General features: G+C 44.3%; 1 protein-coding gene across 1 annotated transcript in view; it reads right to left on the minus strand.

Moving 5' to 3' along the window:
• The window catches only part of FRAS1 (Fraser extracellular matrix complex subunit 1), a 456,634-nt gene that overhangs the window by 220,790 nt on the left and 212,504 nt on the right, over positions 1–23,340 (minus strand). The window contains exon 15 of the mRNA XM_059667675.1: positions 8,550–8,693. Coding sequence (XP_059523658.1) covers positions 8,550–8,693 — 144 coding nt within the window. The remainder of the gene's footprint in view (positions 1–8,549; positions 8,694–23,340) is intronic.

Below are 23,340 nucleotides of genomic sequence, written 5' to 3' on the forward strand. Positions count from 1 at the left end.
TACCAAATGCCCCGTTTAATTTGAACTGCAGATAAATAATGAATAATTAGTTAGTTTAAGTTTGTCCCAAATATTTCATCTTTTATCTGGCAACCCTACTTGGGGAGAGAATTCAGAACTCAGAGTTCTTCTAAGCAAGGTTATGCTACAAAAATGTTAAGTTGTTGAACTCTCTCAATCTTCCAGGATCTACTCATTCACTTATGCATTTATATGAAAGGTCAGGAAAGGATTTGTATAATAGCGACCCTTGAACATTGTCTTGGGAAGTGAATCAGAGTGTGCTCAGCTAATGGGAATGGCCTCAGCAGCAAGGCAAGGGAAGGTCCAGGACCTGGCAAAAGTTTGGGCTGTCCAGAAAAAAAGCAGCTCCATTCAGCTGGAAAAGTGGACAGGGCCAGACGATATAAACTTGTATGCCAGACTCTACAGTCTAGATCTCATCTTTATGGAAGGAAGGCAGCAGGAGCCCTTGCCAAGTTTTGATTACAATAGAAACATCGCCATGTTGGGTATAAGAAAGATTAGTTTGGCTTCAGTTTAGAGGATAGTTTGGAGAGGTGATGAAGGAGTTGGGGGTCTAGCTGGAAGACTATGGCCATGCTCACAGAACAAGATGATCAGGGATTGAATCAAGGCTGTGGAGAAGATGATAGATTTGAGGCCTGTGTAGGAGAAAGTGTCTCAGATGGACTCCAGGGGTCTGGCTTAAGGGATGAATGATGCCACTCACAGAATGCAAGAAGGAGAATGGTCGTGAGGATTCTCATGGGCTGTTTTGGATAGGTGCCGTCCAGGAAACAGCCCGATTTATAGTTCTGGAGCTCTGGGGGAGATCTGGGGGTCATCACTTATAGGTGGTTGCTGAAATCAGAAGTTAGTTGATTTATTCAGGAAAAGCATAAAGGATAAGGCAGTAGTAGTCAGGGATCTGAGAGCGCCAACATTTAACGGAAAAAGAAAAAACTAGCAAATGTCACCAAGAAGAAATGACACAAAGGTAGAAGAGAAAACAGGAGTGTGATGGCTGAGAAGCTGAGGGGAAAAAAGTTTCAAGAAGGGAGTGATTAAAGTGCAGAAAGCACAAATAAAGTCTGAACATGGCTCACTACACTAAGACATTGAGATATGGGTAACCTGTACCACTACCATTTAAGTGGAGTCATTAGAATGAAAGTGAAGGCCATGATTATTAACTGTTCTCTTAAAGGCTCCTGCCTGTGAATGGATGGGGACACAGAGAGAAATAATTAAAAGGGTAAGAGGATGTTTTGTCTCTCCAATATTGTAAAAGCTCAAGGCAAGTATAGACCCAAGGAAAGGTTTTTAAAAGAGAAGAGTTTAAATAATTCTTCAAAGAATACCTAGGAGGAAAAGGGACTATACATTCAAAAGTACAGAAGGAGAGATTAGCCTTGGACAGTCCAGAAGAAGGCCTCCTTTCCTGAAAGTGAAAGAAGGCAGGTGAGGGTAAATGCACCAGCAGGTAAGTCTGGGACTCTATCTACTCTAAACCCATTGGTTAAATACTTTAAAAACAAAACAGACCTTCTCACTATTAGAGAATCAATGCTGAGTTCTATTCCATCTGTTCGTTTCATCCACTTACACCATGCTACTCTCCTGAAAAACATTTTAAGACCTAGGGAAATAAGATGCAAACAATAGGGCCAAATGTTCCATCCTGCATTCTGGAGGATCCAGCATCTCACTAAAAGCAAATGTGTAAGGCAAGATAATATTCAGTAAATGGACAAAGACAATGATCTCTATAGAAAGAAAAAGAAAATCACCCTCTCAACTCATAACTGGAACAAAGAAGCAAAAATAAATCTGAAAAGCATCTTTCCACCCACACTCCATAAAAATCTCCAAAGTTTCTAATTCTGGAACTGACATCTCAACAGAACAGAACAATCTTTAAGCTAAGTGGATTTCCCCAGAAATAAACAGTAGCAGAAATTTTTTAAAAATGTAGAGTTGACCAACAATAAAAACATTGTAAGTCAACATTTTTTAAGACCCATCTAATGTAATACTTAAAGTGTAATTTTCAAATTTACATAAAATCATTAGGAAGATGTCATTTTCTCCAAAACTAGTCTATAACTTCAATATAGTATTAATAAAATTCCAGCTGTATTTTATTAGGAATTTAATAAACATGTTCTAAAGCCCATGAATAACTAAGTCAACTTTGAAACTGAAGAGACAAGAAAGGGAAAATTTACCCAATCAGATATTGAGACATACTGCAAAGCAACAGAAATCAATGAAAACATAAAACAAAACAATGTGATAATGTACAGGACAGAAATTTAGACTATTGGAATAGCTCAGAGACAGACACAGAAATTTAATCTATACTAATAAAAGGGTAATATGCTAATTAGACCAGACACCTTATGGACAAAGTCACAGCGGCTGCTGCTGCTGCGAGGACTGGGCCGAGACTCAGGCAGCCACAGCAGCTGGCAGTGGCAGCAGCAGCGGCAGCAGCACAATGGGGGTGTCGCCTTCCCCTGATCGGCCTGGTTGCCTCCTGTAGAGGGAGGCCAGAGGCAGCAGCAGCAAGGGGGTGATGGGGGCGGTGCCTTCCCATGATCATCAGCCACAGAGGGAGGCCAGATTGCGGCTTAGACTAAGGTGTCAGTAGGACATCCCCTGAGGGCTCCCAGACTGTGAGAGGGGGCAGGCCAGGCTGAGGTACCCCCCCCCCAACCAGTGCACAAATTTTCATGCACCGGGCCTCTAGTATACAATAAAGATCAATGGAGATGGTTAGATTGAATTACTAGATGATCTTGGGAAAACTGGATCATGAAATGAAGAAAAATAAAACTGGATCCCTACTTAAACCCATATCCATAAGTGGACTCCAGGTGGTTCAAAAAAGTAAGTTAAGATAAAACTGTCCGGTTAACAGAAGAAAATGTAGAATAATTTCTTTGTGAACTTGAGCAGAAAAAAAAAGACAATTCAAGTTCAAAATGGACAGAATTCTTTTTGAAAATTCAAAATCAAAATGTTGAAGTAAAAAATGATGAATTAAAATGTTCTGTTCAACAAAGGGCACCATAGTAACAGCTAAAAGGTAAAAAATTGGGAAATATTTGCATATTTGAGACTGACAAGAGTTAATACCTATAACATACAAATAATTCCATAAAACCAATAACCAAAAGGCAGAAAGGCCCTCTATAAAACAATAGGGAAAACATTGTAAAATTCAATTTATAGAAGAGGAAACACAAAAGTCCAAAAGGAGTTGAAGATATTTTCAAGCTCATTAATAATCAAAAGGATGCAAATTAAAATGGGATGTCCCTGCATACCTATTGACCAGAAAAAAATCTAAAGCTTGATAATGCCAAGTGGTAGTAAGGATGTGGGAATGGGAGGTCTCATGCTTTGGGTTATAGATGGTGGTGAGCGACCTGGCACTACTTAGTCATAGGGAATATTCAGAGTCAAGAAGTAATAGTGTCAACAATAAAAATAAAGATATATATTATATATATGTACATATGTAGGGAGTGGCTCTAGAATTAAGCCTCGGATTGACCTGAGGCAGAGCCACAAACAAGTCCCAGCTTAGAGGGCAGAGCCCTCTTAGCTTAATTAAGCTTAACCTTATAACACTCTCAAGATCCTTCCTGGGTAGCTAATGGGCTGTGGGAGGTGCAGCAAGTGCTGCCAAAACAAGTGAAACTCAGAAGAACATTGTAATTATGTTGACCACTACCTTGTTTTTCTCTGACTATAAAATAAAGCTTCAGCTTGCTGACTGGATCCTTCTCTGTGGCCTCATCCAGGCACAGGAGATCCATGGAGCCCCAGCTTATTCTCTTTGTCTGTCTTTTCTTTAATCCTTCACCGCCCCTCCTCAGGCTCACTGAACCCTTGGCTGTGTTGGCATGGCACATACATATATATATATATACACATATATATACAAAAACCAACAATTCTACCCCTGGGTTAGCCATTCCAGAGAACCTCCCACACAGTTCATGAAGGGACATTTTTGCAGCTATTTGCTAGTGCTCTCTAGTGACGGCACATGGATGGAAGAAACACAGGGAGTCCATCACTGGGGAGTAGATGCATGAGCTGTGGGGATGGAGACCAGGGAGGACTATGCAGCAGCAAGAAGCAAAGGGCTAGATGATACAGTAACATGGATGAATCTTAAAAACATAATGCTGAGAAAAAAAGGAAGAGAACAACATGACTTCTATAACATGATATCATTAAATATACATGCACACACAGTTACCTTTGTTGGGGTATCAATCCTCCCCATGAAGTCAAAATCCACATGGAATGTTTGACTCCTCCAAAACTTAACTACCCTAAGTATCTGTGGGGAATTGGTTTCAGGACCTCCACAGACACCAAAATCTGCAAATGCTCAGGTTAGCTACCTACACTAGCATGGATCAATGCATACAGTTAGTCCTCAGCATCCCAACCATGGATTAAAAACAGTACAGGTATTTATTGAAAAAAAATCCTCATATAAGTGGACCCACACAGTTCAAGCCTGTGTTGTTTGAAGGTCAACTGTTCTCAAAAGGATATTACCCTGTTTATATAAAAACAAAAAGATTAAAAAATAAAATAAAATAGGTGCCTAGGTGAAAAAGGGAAAGGAAAATAAAAGGGGCAAAAAGGCAGAAAAATGGAGAGAACAGTTAACAGAAACCTCTGAACTGCTTTGATTTATGTTAGCTACAGTCATGAAAGCCTTCTTAATAACACAAGTACTTAAATAACTAAAGAATGAGGAGGTTTGTCCTTTGAGTTTCCCCACTCTTTATATCTAATATTTGTAAAACTCAAAGCATGTACCACAGATGAACATGGTTACTGTAAATTCTTTCAACGAAGACATACCATCGTTCATAACAGGTTATTCTGGATTGTTTTCAGCACTTGACCTTGAGATTGCTACAGATATGAGCTGCTTGGTTATAAATTATTAAACCAACACCAGCAGGTCTTTATCTTGAATAGCACTAATCTGAATTGGAAATGAGTCAGCATTATCAGCATCAGACATCATAATTAACATTCTGATACCAATCAGTGACTTGGTTCACCGCTCTTCAGGAAATATTATTTGAACATTTCTGAAAGCACTTGATAAAAACTTAGAAAACTCTGAAAAGTGTAAATTCTAATCTTGTTTATCAAAAGGCATGTTGGTGAAGGCCAGTTGCGTTACAGAGTCTGTGCTAAGGCAGTGGTAGACAAACCACGGCTTGCGAGCCACATGCGGCTCTTTGGCCCCTTGAGTGTGGCTCTTCCACAAAATACCACGTGCTGGCGTGCACATACAGTGCTATTAAAACTTCGTGGCCCATGCGCAGAAGTGGGTTTTCAGAAAGGAGATAGATGAAACAAGTATACAAGAGGAGTGTGGACGGGAGAGTTGGAAGGGGTTGACCTCAGCAAACATACCTCAATCAGATTGAGGACATTTCTAGCAAAGGCCAACTTAGGAGTACCCTAATTAAGTTAATAACAATGTACCTACCTATATAGTTTAAGTTTAAAAAATTTGGCTCTCAAAAGAAATTTCAATCGTTGTACTGTTGATATTTGGCTCTGTTGACTAATGAGTTTGCCGACCACTGATCTAGACGAGACTCAACTGGGCTGACTGGGCACTTCAAGTCTCTGCCACGTAACTGTTCCATGTCAGTAGGCTACCTCAGGAATGTCCTCATGGAGATGACAGAAACACAAGAAAGAGCAAGGCCTCTCAAATTGTAGACTTAGAGCCACCATATTTGCACTTCTGCTTCATTCTATTACCCAAAGCGAGGCACATGGTCAAGTCCAAAGACAAAGGCAGAGGACACTTCAAAGTTAAATGCCCAAGGGGGTGGATGCAGAGAGGGTAAAAGCTCATTCAACCCATCAGCAAGACCTATGAATTCTACCTTAGAAATACTTTCCACACCTGTCCAATACTCCTTCTATCTTATTGCTACCACCACTTCAGTTCATCAAGATCTCTCTTACCCATCACCACCTGACTGCTCTGTTCAAATCTTTCTTGTCCATTCCTTCTCAGACCATTCTCAATGCAGCAATGAGAATAAACTTAAAAAGAAAACCTGTTGTGACTGCTCATTTAATTAAGTTTGCCAAATGGTTTCCTATTGTTCTCAAGATAAAGGTGAAAATCCTAAGGCCTGAATTGTTTTCAATTTTCCATTCAGGGGTCATTTTAAAGCAAATAGGTGAACCTGGTGAAAGGGAGAAAGAGAGTGAAGAGGGAGTGTGGGAAAGAGAGGGTCTGTAATGACTTCCATGTGAGGACAGCCTGGGACCCCTTTCTCCAACCTCATCTCCTTCCATCCTTTCTTTCACTTTATGGATGGAACACATCATAATTCCCCAACCTGTACACTATTTCAAGCCTCTGAGGTCTTACTTTTGCATCCAAGTAGAGTTGTTTATCCCTCCTTTTGGTATGGATTGAAAACCCCTGTGCCTTTCTCCTTTCCTTCTTCCAGGGAAAAAGAAGAGAGGCAAAGAGCACAGATTGGTTTGGCTAAGTGGATATAGCGTTGGCCTGTGGATTGAAGGGCCTGAGGTTCGATGCCAGTCAAGGACGAGGTGGGAGGGGGAGAGGAAGAGGAGGGGGAGAGGAAAGCCTACTCTTGCACGAATTTCTTGCATCAGGCCTCTAGTTTTATATAAGAGACTTGAGCATTGGCAGATTTGGGTATTTGCATGGGTTGTGAAACCAATCTCCGGTGGATACCAAGGGCAATGGTAGAGTATAATACAGTTGATAATACACTGATGTTTCTCTCTCTCTTCCTCTCTGAAATCAATAAAAAATATTTTAAAAAAAGAAAAAAAGAAACTAATACAACTTCTGAGAATCAGACATTGGGCTGGATAACATGGAAACGTCTGTAGTTTGTGGGACAACAAATGCAGGCTGGTGTGGAGAAATGCAGGATTGAAGGCTAAGAGCTCTCTCTTCCCTAAGGCAAGTGGATTTGTCAACTCCCAAAGATCAACTCATCCATTGCTACTAGCCTTTCTATTGGTATGCCCAAAGCAAACGCAATCACTCACTGTCAGGTGGCTATCTGTCTATTTGGCAATGTCTACAGGGGCAGGGGAATGATCTGAAGACTGACAGGAGGGTAGGAGGAAGGAGGAGAAGAGAAAGAGGGGAGAGGAAAATAGAAAAAGAAGAGAGGGGAAATCTAGGAAGAGGCGTGTAAGTGGGATCACACAGTAGTGAAGAGGCAGTTAACATCTGGAGCCAGAGACCAACTCTATCTCTTATGAGCTATGTGATCTTGAGCTAGTTTTTCATCAGGAAAATGAGCATGATGATAATAACTATCTTATAAAATTGTTCTGAGGATTAAACACCAAATACATAGCACTTACTCTGTGTTGGGCACTGTGCTAAATGCAATGCTATTAACTCATGCCTCTCAACAGCCTTCTGAGGTGGGTGTGTATTAATTTCCCATTGCTGCCTTAACAAATTACCACCAACTCAGTGGTTTAAAACAACACAAATTCATTATCACTCTAGAGATCAGAAGTCCTAAAATCAGGATGTGTGCAGAGTTGCATTCCTTCTGGAAGTCCTGAGGGGGGGAAGGGGGTCATTTCCTGTTTTTTTCCAGCTTCTGGAGGCTGCCTGCCAGCTCATGGGCCCCTTCCTGGCATCACTCTGACCCCTGCTTCCATTTCTGATCTTCTTTTCGGACTGCCACCCTCAAGCCTTCCTCCTACAAGGACCCTTGTGATGACACTGGCCCAGGAGGGTAATATAGGATAATCTCCCATCTCAAGATCCTTAACTTAATCACACCTCCCAACCCCTTCTGCCATTGAAGGCGGCATAATCACAATGATTAGAATGTGGACATCTTTGAGGGGCCATTCTTCTGTCTACCACGAGTGCTGTATTATCCCCATCCAGGAAACGGGCATATGGAGAGATTAAGTAACTTGCCCAAGGTCACGCTTTCCCCACCATACTTTCCTGCTTCTCAGTAAGTGCGTGTTTATAACGTACTTGGAACAGTGGCTGGCACAGGGACGCAGGAAGCCGGATTAACACTTACTGTTGTGCAGTGGGTATTAAAGGTAGACTAAACAAGAACTGCTTTAGTTTTAAGTCAGTGGCACCAAAAACAAAGGCAGGTCTGCCCTTGGCTGGCCTGGAAGTGTCCTTGTCTCCATGCATATTTGGAAGGCAGTCTGAGATTTGGAGAAAGGAAGCCCTGCTCCTGTCCCTTGAGCTGAGGGTCTGGAACAAGCAGCCCAGTCCTCACTGTCTTTATCTGCAGAACAAGCTAAAAACCTTGAGGGGAAAAGGGAGGTATTAAAGGGGATCTCCCCCAAGTAAAAACACACGTTTTGCAAACTACTAAAACACCAGCAATGTCAGCATATTGCATATTCATTGAGTAAAAGAAACATTAGTTATTGGTGCTATGATTTGAATTAAACGTGGGACCCCTGAAAGAGGAAAAGATGCAAAGTCTGGCACCTACCACTGCAGGTGCCCTGCTTGTTGTAAAACCCAGGGCCACAGCTGCTCTCACAGGCGCCCTCTCTCAGCACGTGGAACGGGTCCCCGCAGGCCAGGCAGTGTTTCTCCGTGGGACCCCAGCAGGCTGCACAGGACTCGTGGCAGGCTGCAGGCAAACAGCAGAGTCAGTGAACAAGCCATAGCACAAAGGACTGGTCAGTTCTCCTGGAAAAGTTTTGAAATTTACAAGGAGGATGTTGGCTCCTTCATCCCTAAATCGCTCTGCACATGTATACACCCCAGGAGACCCCCCTCCCCACCAAAAACAAACAAAAAACTATCTTGGCCAGAACTACAATTCCAATAAATTATTGCTGGGAAAAAATTGGAATAGGAAATCAGGAGCTTTTGAAAAATGGAAATCACAGGGAAGGAAACCATAATGTTCTAGACCAGCGGTTCTCAACTGTGGGTTGCGACTCCTTTGGGGGTCGAAGAACCCTTTCACAGGGGTTGCCCAAGACCATCGGAAAACACATATATAATTACATATTATTTTTGTGATTAATCACTATGCTTTAATTATGTTCAATTTGTAACAATGAAAATACATCCTGCATATCAGATATTTACACTACGATTCATAACAGTAGCAAAATTACAGTTATGAAGTAGCAACGAAAATAATTGTATGGCTGGGGGTCACCACAACATGAGGAACTGTATTAAAGGGTCGCGGCATTAGGAAGGTTGAGAACCACTGTTCTAGACAAAGATGGACTGTCTAATAAGGTCAGACATCACTCTGTCATGTTGCTTTTGCAGCCACACAGCAAAGTGAAAGCCACACAGCTGGAGACACTTCTGTCTCCACCGCCATCTACAATCAGTTAAGGAAGGAACACTGTGTCCTCCAGTCCTTGATTAGACCTTGAAGGACCTAGTATCATTTGACCATGTGGCTTTTCCCCTCCCTTTCCATCTCCTCTCTCTTCATCCCTCAGCATACCCTCTCCTGCTCTCCCTCACAACTCCTTCAATCTCCCACAGGCTCTGGTTACCCCCAATAGCATCGGCTCTCAGCGTGCACCCTGAGGATTCAGAGACTGCTTTTTCCTTACACTTTAGGTTTCTAACTATATGTTGTTCCCAGACCAACATTGTTCCTTTAAGACTCCAAAATTTCCAGCATTTAATTTTTTATTACTCTTTCGGCTTGCTCTTCACCTTGGAGAGGCCTATTCTAGACTGAGTATATTCAGACGTAACTCTCTGTATGGCTAACCCCAGCCGTGCTTTTGTTATGCATTCTAATTTTCAAAATGTTTGCTTCACAATGAAACACAACCTGTTTTGCAGACATATTCAGTCTGACCAAAACTGGTGGGAGGAATGCCTTAGCTGATTGCAAGTGACTTGGGGATTTCACTTAAGTAATTTAATTAGGTATCTGTTTAGAAACAGAAGAAAGGATAACTACACTGCAAATCTCAAGACCCAGTCCTCTCCTCTCTGTTCTAAACTGCACATGAAAGCACAATCTCAGACAACTTTTCTCCCCAATTAACTGAGAGAAAATGACAATTTGTGTTAAGTGCTAGCAGGACTCTGATAAAGAATAACAGTGGTGAGGCTGGAAAGGACTGGTTTTAGGTGGAGCTAAAGGATGAGAAGTAGACAGCATGGGCAGAGCGAAGAACAACACACAGGTATTGAGAAGGGAAGGCGCGTGGGGTTCAAGGCTGCTTTCCTGGCTGGAGCTGGAGCTGCTGGGATGAGGGTGGGGCAGAGCAGGACAGGGTGGCCTGATTCATTGCTGGAGGTAAGGCAGAGGCCCTATCAAACTTGACCTTGGAGACCATGGAAAGAAATTAGGATTCTATCCTAATTGCAATGTGAAGTCATGAACAGCCTTAAGAAGGATAGACACAAGCCCCGATTTAGATTTTTAAAGGCCCTCTCTGGTTGCCATGAAGAGAGGGCTCAAGGGCTTAAGTGAAGATAGGGAGACCAGTGTGGAGGCAATGCTGTGGTCCAAATGAGAGATACCGATGGCCAGTAGGAAGCAGAAATGGAGGAACATTTACTTATTATCTGGTTTCATAAGACCATAAGCTTCAGGAGGGCAGAGCCCATTTCTATTTTGTTAACTCCTCACCAAGCATACTGTTTGGTGCTCTACAAACATCTCTTGAGTGTCTTCATTTACATTTAGCATCTCATTGGTATTTTACAAGTGGTACACAAGAATTCTTTACAGATTAGGATAACTACTAACACTACATTACAACTAAAGACGTGGATGCAAAGATCCCAGTAACAAATTCTACTACTCTCAATACACATGAAATCTGTCATTTATTTATTCAACTACCCTTCAATCAGGGGCCATAGTCATTGTCTGAAGTGTCTAACACTGTTGATGCCTCTGTCTCACTGGCTGAGTAGTTGATACAAAGTATTTACCTAAACAAATAAACAAAAGAAGCCCAACCTCACGTCTAAGAAGGTCCGCCAGGTTGACCTGTCTATCAGTGCTCAGAAGCACCTACTCTGTGCCAGATGCTGTGCTAGCCTGTGAGGCCTTCACAGAGCCACAGGTAAGCCTATTACCTGACACCTACAGAGGAAACAATGAACCACCTCTCACTTGAGCACACTGCACTGGTGGTAATGTGCAAACTGCTCAGGGAGTATGTGCCCCAGAGGATGATGGGAATTGAGGCTAAAAAGACAACAGGGGCCAAATCACAAATGTGGGCAGGACTGGGTAAGGACCTTGAACTTCATCCTGTAAGAGTTTTAATGAGGGCAAGTGGAAGTGACCGTTTTTGCTTTCTAGACAGTTTGTTCTACAGTGGGGAGAGGAGAGGGTGATTAAGAAATCTGTGAGGGATAAAATCATCTTAGTCCAGGGGGTGAAGCGGAGATGAGAAAGAACAACTAGCTCTCTTTATGGACTGGCTGATGGCAGTGCAGACACTCAGCTGCGCTGGCTGTTAAAATAGTACAAATACTTCCAATTTGGTTGCTAATTGGTCACTGTCCTGAGCCCTCCATGACACTCTGGCTTGTCCCTGGAACCTGGCAGGCACCATCCTTCAAGAGGTTGAGGACAGAAGAGGGTCTCAGGCCCTCTCCTCCTGACTGATCTGATTTGTGCCATCCTGTGTTAAATATCTATATCTACATCTTTATCTATATCCTCTACTTATATAAAAACCATGAGTTGTGTTCAACACGACCTGAACCGCTGCCACCAAGCGGAAAGAAGTCAATTGTGCAGGGGTTGTCTTGGCAATGGCTGTGCCCTACCCTGAGCTGTTTCCTTGAGCTGTTTTCAGTGAGGGCGGGGTTTGAGGCAGGAACCCGCCCTCGGAGCGTGGACCCATTGAATCCTGGGTCGTTTTGCCAAGGGCTGTGCCCTCCCCAGCTGTTTCCCATGTGGCCTGAGGGAAGAACCCACCCTCAGAGCACCAGGAGGACCCAGCAGCAGTCAGTCCTGGGTTGCTGAGGTGGAGGCCACGGCATGGTAAAACTCTGAGTCTGGACCAACAAACCAGACCTTCAAACCAGACCCTGACAGTAGAAAGGAGGGAGCCCCATTCCTCACAGAATCCGCTGTTGGATAGCTTGCTGTCAGTGGCCTGCCAGCCAGGAACCCCATTCTCCTGCACCCCGGACCCTGACAGGAGGGAGGAGAGAGCCCCTTTCCTCACAGAATCTGCTCCTTCTGTTACTGTTTATTTATTAATAAATTTATATATTATTTTAATATACATTTTACTAATTTCCTTTCATCTCTCACACTTCTATTATAGAGAAAGGGCAAATAGCAATATTAAAATATCTCTGCTAATTAATTCCCTTTTTTAAAAAAAAATATTTTATTGATTTTTTTACAGAGAGGAAGGGAGAGGGATAGAGAGCCAGAAACATCGATGAGAGAGAAACATCAACCAGCTGCCTCCTGCACACTCCCCACTGGGGATGTGCCTGCAACCAAGGTGCATGCCCTTGACCGGAATTGAACCTGGGACCCTTGAGTCCGCAGGCCAATGCTCTACCCACTGAGCCAAACTGGTTAGGGCAATTAATTCCCTTTTAATGTGCACAAATTTCGTGCACCGGGCTACTAGTCAACACTAATAAAAGAGAAAAATGGTAATTGGCGTACGAGCTACCCTTTTCATTGGCTAATCAGGGCTATATGCAAATTAACTGCCAACTAAGATTGGCAGTTAACTGCCAACAAGATGGCGGTTAATTTGCATATGTAGGCACAATGCAGGGAGGCGAAAGGGAAAGCAGGAAGAAGCCCCCTGCCACTGACAGTGATCGGAAACCCAGGGGGGAGCTAAGAGCTGGGGGGCAGGGCAAAGGCGGCCCTGGGGCCGCCTTTGCCCTGCCCCCCAGCCATGATCGGAGAATCAGGCGCCTTTTCCGCCCTGGCCAGTGATAGCAGGAAGTAGGGGTGGAGCCAGCGATGGGAGCTGGGCACGGTCGAAGCTGGCAGTCCCGGGAGCTAGCGGTCCCTTGCCTGGGCCTAAAGCGAAGCCCACGATCGCGGAGCCGCTGCAGCTGCGGGTCCCCGCTGCCCGGCCGGACGCCTCAGCCAGAGGCTTCCTGCAGGGGCAGGGGCGGAGCCCGCACGATCGCAGCACCCCCCGCTGCCACTGCAGGTCCCCGCTGCCCAGGCCAGATGCCTAGGCCAGAGGCGTCAGGCCTGGGCAAGGGGCCGATCCTGCGATTGGAGAGTGATGGAGGTCAACGCCTGAGGGCTCCCAGTATGTGAGAGGGGGCAGGCTGGGCTGAGGGACACTCCCCCCCACACACACCCAGTGCATGAATTTCGTGCACCGGGCCCCTAGTATATTATAAAACCCTAATATGCAAATAGACCGAATGGTGGAACGACCAGTTGCTATGATGCGCACTGACCACCAGGGGGCAGACACTCAATGCATGAGGTGCCCCCTGGTGGTCAATGCACTCCCACAGGGTGGATATCCCCTGAGGGGTCCCAGACTGCTAGAGGGTGCAGGCTGGGCTGAGGGACCCCTCCCCCCAAGTGCACGAATTTTGTGCACTGGGCCTCCAGTCTTTAATATTACCCCTGGCATTGCCCATCAGAACAGGGGCCAAGGGTGATCAGGATAGAGACTACAGACTCAGGGATGCACTCAGGCCCATCACATACTGAGCCCTACAGAACTCTTCATACCTGCCTTCTGCAGCCTCCTTCATGCTCGCCAATCCCATGAAACTGGGTACCCTATGCATGCCATGTGCCTGTCAGAGGTTCTGGATACCCCACAGAGGATTCACCCAGCTCCTGAAATCCTGTTGACACTTCAGAAGGCCTCCTAAGTTGTCACTACGTCTGCGAAGCTTTGCTGAGCTTGTCCAAACAAAGTTGTTTGGTCCTTCCTTTATGTTCCTGCAGCCCTTTGTACATGCCTATCTTGTTCTATTTATCCTACTGCACTAATTACTCAGCTACAGATCGATCCCCTTCAACGGAATGTAATATCCTCCAAAGCAGGGGCCATGTTTCAGTCATCTTAACCCCAGTGTCAGGATTGATGCCTGGTGCACAGTCAGGACTCATTAAATGTATGCTAAATTAATTAATTAATAGCTTCTTCTTTTTTTTTTTTTTTTGCTACAGGGAATTTATCCTATTAGTTATCTTCTATATAGTAATGCCTACATGATGAGTTGTAACCATCAGGTCATAGTCTGAAAATATGATACCTTAAGATAGATAAACTTGAGGCTATAAAATTTACCTGGTAAGTGTTGGAGCCCAGATCTGCTTATGATGCTATATTCATACAAAGTAACCAAATTTGATGCCAGACCTTCTCTTTTCTCCATATCAGACAAAAGCCATGTTCCATGGCCTGATAGAACAGCAGAAGGAATTTTTATTTCTACCCGGGACTATGCTGAGCTGTCAGTTTCCTTTTTTTTTAGCTGTCATTTCTTATGACATACTCCCACTGTGTTCTGCAATTGATTTCTAATTTCTAACTGAACATATGCTACTGCAGATAATCTCTTCTTGCAGACTTATTTTATATGTGACTTCTATTACATTGGGATTATTATGGGAAATAAAAGGTCACTCCCTGACTTTTCAGCATAAGTCCTCTTTGTGATACATTTCAGGTCACCCAGGGTTTGAGTGATACACTGTGAAAATTGTGGCAAATAAATTCAAAAAGACGAAGAATGAGGGAAAGTTATCTTCTTATCTTGCATGCAGTCAATCATTTCTTTGGGAAAGCCCCTGACTCTGCTGGAGCCTAGCACGGCATGGATTGGCTTGCTGAGCAATGTGTTTCAAATGAAAAGGAACACATTACTTTTGGGGCGGCAACTACATATTGAAACCCTACTCTCAAAATAAGAAACGCGTTTTGTACTTGATAATTTTGAGATAGAAGATTGCTTTAAAAATTGTTTAGCCTGTGCTTCTTTAAGAATAAAATGCAGCCTTTCTGGGAAATGCTAAAACAAGCACTTCCTAGAGGCCACTGACGCTCCAGGAAGCCTACCCAGGCCCAGGCAGTAGACACAGAGAGCTCTGCGTGGTTGGGACTGCTCCTCAGGAGAAGGGGCCTGGGTTCGGCACCTCTTCCATGCTCTCCCGGTCAAGTTGCTCTGCCACTACCAGGGAACTCGCACACTTGATCAGCAGCCCCTTTCAGGCATCAGTTGAGGCTGCAGTTCAGATTTCCAAAGTGCCAAGAAGTATCCACTCGCAACACCACAGAAACAGCCCAAATTCCAGGCACAGGCAGATATGCCAGACACAGATGGCTTCATTCTGTTCTTTACCCATTTTGTGGCAATGGCTTGCTTTCCTTCTCACCTCACCAATGACCAGGAAGCCCTTGCCAAGGTTTAGCGGGTCAATTTCCAATAGGAAGCTCTTATTGGATCGAAAATGTTTCTATCTTCAACGCAACTTCACTTTGGTCCCACTTTCCTAACCTGCAAAGTGGGAATAGTAATACAGCTGACTCTTGAGCCATACGGAAGTTAGGGTACCAACCCCCATGCAGTGAAAAGTCTGTGTATAAGTTTTGATTCCCTGCAAACTCAAAGAGTCCCTCTGTATTAACAAGGGACTGTTTCTAGGATCCCCAGAGATATCTAACTCTAAGGATGCTCAAGTCTCCTATATAATGGTGATGATCAACGGATAAAGTCGACCTTCTGCATCCTTGGATTCCTAATTGCAGATTGAAAATACTATTCTCAATTCATGATTGGTTGAATATGTGGATGCAAAACCCAGGGATATGGAGGGTCAACTGTATATTCATTGAAAAAAATCTGTGTATAAGTGGACCTGCTCATTTCAAGCCCTTGTTTTCCAAGGGTCAACTGTATTTGTTGTACCTTGTTCACAGGGATATGATGAGATGGCATGTTTGAGAAAATGGAGAAAGTTATATGTGATCATATGAGTGACATACCCCAGGAAATCCAGCACATTTGTTTCCACTGGTGTTAAAGGCAGAGTAATTATAAAGGGAGCAAATTAAAGTGCAATGCAGATAGAAGAGGGGAGGGCATAAAAGACTATAGGAGAGGCAGGCTGACTTCAAAAGGGAGTGAAGGGAAGTGACAGAGCCCTCGTGGATTATTCCAGCAGAGGCCTCCCACTCTAAAGCTCTTTCCCGGCAAACTCTACAAACATCAAGCAAGCTTGGTGAAGCTCCCGGAGAAGCCCAGATGCTGGGCAGACTACTCTCCCCTCCACCTATTACAGACCCATATGCAGCCAAGGCTACTTGCCTAAGAAGCTCAAATGCCAGACATATTTAAAAGGAGAAGCTCATCTGAGTAGTCGTCATTGTGGATCCTTTTACTCAAATCTTCTGTCCCCTATCAGGCTGGGTCTCTGCCCTCCACCTGCCTCCCCGTACCAGCTGACGCCTTTGTCCCCTGCAACAGGAATGTCCGGTCACCACATGTTCTGAAAACCCACATGGACTTAAGGAAGTTTATAGTAGAAAAAATGTAAACACATGAAAAAATCTCCAGTCTCATGAAGAGCCAGAGAAAAGCAAATTAAACAGGAGAGTGGCAACTAGGTGCCGTGGATTTGACGTACACATAACAACATATTCGCATCCCAGAAATAATGCTGAGAGAGGAAAAAATGAAAGCATGGTTCACTAATTGTAATAAATGTACCATTCTGGTGGGGGATGCATGCGTCGGGGACAGAAGGAATATGGGAAATCTCTGTACTTTGCATTAAATTTTGCTGTGAACCCAAAACTGGTCAACAAAAATAAAGTTTGTTTTTTTAAAAAAAATAAAGAGAATTAAATATCAATCTGGTAATGCTTGTGAATATTTAAGACACATGCTTACAAAGCAATAAGAGGGCACATACATGAAATACACATTAAATTGTCTTAGAATAGTTACTCAAGTGGGGAGCTGGGGTGAAGTAAAGTGGAAATAGGTCATGGGAACAAAAAGGATAGATAGATAGACAGACAGACAGATGCATAAGCAAGAGAATAGCCTGGCCTAGGCCAATGGTGAAAGTGAGCCATGAACTGGTAATTATGATGAACTTAACTCTCTTCATATAAATCCCAAACATAAGTAATAAATAAATAAATAAACAAGATTCCATTTTACATCAATCAAAATGACAAACTTAATTATAATATCTAGTTTTGACAAAGGTGGTAGGAAGTAGGCATCCTCTTGCATTTCTAGTAGGAGCATAAATTACAACTTTTAAAAAAGTGAGTAACATATTAGTATGTGTCCAAATATATACTTGAACCCAGAAATCATGTCTAAGAATTTACCCTAATCAAATAAATTCACCAAAACTTCGATTAAAATTTTTCACATCATGCTTATTTATGATAATGGAAAAATTAGGAAGAAACATCAAGCAAAAGAGGTTTAGCTAAACGAATTCTTACACACAGCCAATGTGTGCACATATATCCATGTATACAACACATAGGAAATTCAAAAACTAGGAAGACGTTCACCAAAATACTAACAGTAATGATTTGGGAGAGCTTGAGTCAGGAATTTTCACTGATTTTTTTTTTTTATTGTGCCTTGAATTTTGCTAACTTATTTTTTGGAATAAACATGAATTCATTTAAGTACTTAGGGGAAAATCACGGAAGGAGAAAAAGAAAAAGCCTGTTGTCCTTTCCTTAAGGCACATGCTGGGTAAACAACTAGTTAATCTAGTAACCACATTTGTGATACAGCTGAGTAATTTACTTGTCTTGGGTAACCTATCTGAATCTTTTGCAGGGTCTTCTGTAGACATGGAGCTTGAACTGAAAGCGACAATTCCAGGATGAGGGAGGCTCTGGCAGGTCCATGTGGAGATAGATGTACAAGTCGGCCAGCTTTTCATTGGTATGCAAGTCAGGGGATAGAGGCAGCCAGGCCAGCTTACCAGGAACATTCTCATCCTTTCTACCTCCTGTCCTTCTACTTATACTGCTATCTCTACAACACAAGTACACCCCAAGGATTATCAATGCAGTGACTAGCTAGGCCTAGTTTGATGAGCCATATGGGACCCTCAGATTCCACTCTCCCCTGTGACCACCAGCCACCCACAGCTGCTAGGACTCCCTGGGTATTTCCTCAGCACCTGTTAATTAAATGGCTATTGATTTCTCCAGTGATACATTGAGTCTCTTTGTCTACAGAATCTGAAGAGCCAAAGGAGGGACCACCAACCAAAACCAAGTTTTTGATGGGCAGAGTTCTCAGATTTCCTGGCTGCTTTAGCATAGCCTGCTCAGATCTGGGAAGCGATAGCACAGAGGTGCTGTGAGCGCTGAAGGCAGCAGAAAACAGAAGGGGAGGGAGGAACAGCAAGAGTGTTGAGGTGGGATACGGGGAAGAGAAAGAATGCATACCATCCAGTCTAGCTAAAATAACTGAGAACACTAGGCACTGGGCAGAAAGCCAGAAGACTTGTCACTAGTTTGTAATCCATAGCTGAAATATTTGGGGGTTCAGATTTGTCAGGAAGAATGGGATCTGTCTGGAAGATAAACTCCCTTGCATTTGTGGTGGGCTTTCTCTGCTGGAGTGTGATCCTTTTGTTCTGTCATTTGTCTCTTGGCATACATAGCCGGGGGCCGTCCATACACAGCTGGGGTCTATAAGCCAGGCAGGCAAATGCCAAACACAGCCAGCCTCCCGCCACAGGAAAGGTCCCGCGCAAAACTCCACCAGCTGCTTCTGCCTTCTTCTCTCCAAGTATCCTTGACATGAGTGTCCAAAGAGGAAGGGGACTTGGAATGCCACTGTCACCTGCTGCTTTGGGTTCCTTTTTACTCTAGAAACATACATATAAGGAAGTGGCAGGATGTGCTGGTCCTTCCTTCTGCACAGCTTAAAACAGTCCATGGACACTCGTCAAGTTCCAGCGACAGTTGTTTCAAAGAGTCACCCTTCCAGCGCTGATAAAGGAACCCCACTACTTTAAGAGGGACATTAAGAGAAAAAAAGAGGACTGGGGAAAAACAGAGATTCTGCAGTTTTCCTCAGGCCACACCTAGCCAGGAATGCTGACAGGGAGTAAATAGTAGAAGCTAATGGAAGACAGATCACCGGAACATCAACGCCTCGGCATGCCTGTCCTTTCTCCTCCGCGCAAGGGTTTATCACACTTTTTCAAACAAAAATGATTCCAGAGGCCTTATATGTACTTAACAATGTGAGGAATTCAAATGTTTTAAGACCTATCCCTGCCTCAGTAATCAGTCACTTCTTATTAACATACCTTTAAAGTTGCCTTTATAGCACTGATAGCAATGAATTCAGAGAGCAGTAACTATCTGATTATCTTACTTGTTTACTGACACTCTTCTTCAGGTGGGAAAGTGAAGTTCCTGAACCACAGGGCAGTTGTGTGTCAGTTCACTGCCCTATCCCTGGTGCCTGGTACACACAATGAAGAGGCTCAACAGATATTTGTTAAACAGAATGGAGAAGATAGAAAAATCACTTGAAGCAGTAAGTCCCCTTTACAAGGCATTCAGCAACTGAGAGACCACGATTGCTCTAGAATGCCAGAGAATGTTTGAACAATGCATACGACTTAAAGGGCCAGAACAAAATGAGTGAAGACCAAGTGCTAGGATGTGCTGGACCCCCAAAGTGAATACGTGATTTGGCAACGAAATTCGACTGACCCTCCAATTCTGGGGTTTCAGGGATGGGACATGGAGAACACCTGCTTAACAATGACTATCCCAACAGAGCAAGGAGGGCTCTTGTCTTCTTGAAGATTTCAGAAAAACAGTTTCCTAGATGCCTTTGCTAAGAGGGCTGCCCCAGGCTCGGCTGGCTGGGCTAAGCCACGTGCTGGAACATAATGCCAGGACCCATCAGGTCTTCACTGCTTTGGCTCCAGGGGTTAGTGCTTCATGTCCACAGTGACTGGGCTGCGCTAGTCAACCGTGATTCCAATAATTAACTTCAGGAGTTCCTCTGTTCAGACCACAGCTTTTACATCTCAACTAGGCCAGCATCCTGTATGTAAACTTTATGGGTTTTCTTAATATGCTTTCTCTCTCAATATATAATAATATTGGTTAAGAAACAAATAATTACAGATTCTCATCATTTAATCTGAGCATTTAAAGAAAATAGAAGGATTTTTACTTGTTGTGATGAATACAGTAATATAGTAATCTGTTCTCTGTATTATATTTACTTCCCCATAACATATAAAAGTAGATTTTGTTTTATTTCAGACACTTAACACCATGACTCTTTGTTTCTTAATGCAGGCTATTTGGTTTTCATCCCCATAAATTGAAGAATAAAGGAACAAATTTGATATTGACAATAGCTGCCCTTTGTCAGAGATACACTGTATGCTAGGCAAAATATATTTATATTTTCAAGCATCTTTTCAAGCATGGTTTGAAGTAGATAATAGTATCCCCTTTTTCTAGTTGAGGAAATTGAGGCTCAAAGAGATTAAGTGACTTGACCCAAACCCTATAGCAACAAGTGGTAGAGTTCAACTGTTTTGATTCTTTAGGTTGCAAAATCTAAGACCACACGGCAATCAGATATAGAATAAACTCCATAGGTCTTGCATTTTTAAATTTTTTGTGTTACTCTGTAAGCAGCGGCTAACTCTGCCTTCAGTGAAGCTCACTATAGGCAAAGACAGAGTCTTATTTATCTTCATATCCTCAGGACCTAGAGTGGTCAAAAGGGAATGAATGGAGGAGTGAGAGAAAGGGAACAGGGAAGAGGGGTAATGGAAAGTACATTTCAAATCTCCTAACATATATGCAGGGCTCCTAAGGTAGCAGGCACCATTCTTAACGCTACCAGACCGCTGTACCGATTTTTGGTAATTTCCACACAAAGGTGGAATATTGGTGCTAGATGAAAGGTAGACCTATTTTCTACAGTGTCTCCAAGTTCCATCTTATTCTAACCACTTGTTTGCATGTAACTAACATTTTTCTATATCATGTTGGTTTTTTCTCTTTAATGCTCAGGAGCCCAGGTATAGGGGACAGTTAGGTTCAGGGCCTCAGGTCTGGTAGGATTAAGGATATGTGTGCATTTACTCATCTAATCCTCACAAGAACACTATGTGGCCGATGTTATTGTCTCTGCTTTACCCATAAGGCAACTAAAACACAGAGTTCAAGAAGTACTCGTTGTAAAGGGCAGAGCCAGACCTGGAAGCCAGGCGGTTTGCCTCCAGAGCCTACTACGGTCTTAAGTGCCATGTTGCACTCCCTCTCTCCCATCTCGGGATCTGCAGAATGAAGGCAGCTCTTGCCATGGAGTAACACAGCTCCATCCTCAGGCCATTATGAATAACAAAAGTGTTAAGCAGACAAAACAAACACTGGTACACATATAAAAATGGGTTACATTCTACTCTTTCTCTACTCAAAGTCTATTCATTTCAAACTAATCTCACATGGAGTATATTAGTTTGCTTGTTTTAAGTTTTCTTCTTCTGAGCTCATATATGTAGGATTTGTGTTCACAATTCAATGGTCCTGCCAGACTAGAACAGAGTTTGATTGAAAAGAGGAGCAAGACAAGCAAGAAAGAATGTTCTGAGGTCATGGTGGGCTCAGCCTGAATCCAGATTTATATTTAATGCCCGGATTTCTAAGAAGAGGCAATGGAACCACCACTCTGATAGGAGAATACCATACATTCAGGACAATTGGTATCCAAGAGCCATGCAAAAAGGGGGCAAGGTGATGGGGTTGAGGGGGGGCAAGGAGCATCTACACATGCCTCAAGCCTGACCATCAGGCTGGGGGTGATGATGAGATGAGCTGTTCATTCCTGAAAATGGATCACAACAGGGCAAAGTGGCAGGAAGCAAAGTAGAAGTCCAGTCCTAGGGCCTGATGTCATGGTGTCAAGAACAGGACAGGTTGGGCAACAGGCATGTTGGACCAGATCCCAGGTTAGCCGAGAGGTTAAGGCAGAAGCCCGAAAGCCAGGGCTAAATAGTGAGATGTGGGTACTAAGAGGGCGATTATGCCTTGGCCTTACCAGTTGTGGGAAAGAGGCAACTTACACGTTACCTGTCTCTGGTTGAGACTAGTATCAAAACTGGGTGGTTCTGAGTGTTAGTTACAAAGCATCAAACTCCAAAGTCGGGGAAGGCGAGGGAAAGGAAGCAGGGACTGGTATGGGGCACATAATGTTATCTATATGTACAACATTATTCAGTGTAGTCAAGCACAAGAATCAACACTAATAAAAGAGAAAAATGGTAATTGGCGTACGAGCTACCCTTTTCATTGGCTAATCAGGGTTATATGCCAACAAGATGGCAGTTAATTTGCATATGTAGGCACAATGCAGGGAGGTGAAAGGGAAAGCAGGAAGAAGCCCCCTGCCACTGACAGTGATCGGAAACCCAGGGGGGAGCTAAGAGCTGGGAGGCAGGGCAAAGGTGGCCCCAGGGCCGCCTTTGCCCTGCCCCCCAGCCATGATCGGAGAATCAGGCGCCTTTGCCACCCTGGCCAGTGATAACAGGAAGTAGGGGTGGAGCCAGCGATGGGAGCTGGACACAGTCGAAGCTGGCAGTCCTAGGAGCTAGGGGTCCCTTGCCTGGGCCTAAAGCGAAGCCCACAATCGCGGGGCCGCTGCAACTGTGGGTCCCCGCTGCCCGGGCCGGACGCCTAGGCCAGAGGCGTTAGGCCTGGGCACGGGCGGAGCCTGCAACCGCGGGGAGCTGGGTGTCCCCTGCCCAGGCTTGACACCTCTGCCGGAGGCCTCAGGCATGGTCAAGGGGCCGATCCGGTGATTGGTGATCGGAGGGTGATGAGGGTCAACTCCTCTGGCCGAGGCATCAGGCCTGGGTGGGGGGCTGAGCCGGGGATTGGGGGGATATGATGGTCCCCTTGCCCAGGCCTGAAGCCTAGGTCAGAGGCATCAGGCTTGGGCGTGGGGTGGAGCAAGCGATCAGAGGGAGATGGGGGTCCCTTGCCCAGGCATGATTCCTGGGCCAGAGGCCTCAGGCCTGGGCGGGGGTCAGAGCCAGTGATCAGGGGGAGATGGGGGTCCCCTGTCCAAGCCTGACACCTCTGGCAGAGGCATCAGGCCTGGGCAAGGGGCCGATCAGGCGATCTGAGGGTGATGGGGGTCTACACCTCTGGCCGAGGCATCAGGCCTGGGCAAGGGGTAGAGCCAGCAATCGGAGGGGTCTGGGGGTCCCCTGCCCAGGCCTGATGCCTGGGCCAGAGGCATCAGGCCTGGGCTGGGGGCAGAACCAGTGATGG

This window comes from Myotis daubentonii, chromosome 1 (genome assembly GCF_963259705.1).
Source record: "Myotis daubentonii chromosome 1, mMyoDau2.1, whole genome shotgun sequence".
NCBI classification, from domain to species: Eukaryota; Metazoa; Chordata; class Mammalia; order Chiroptera; family Vespertilionidae; genus Myotis; species Myotis daubentonii.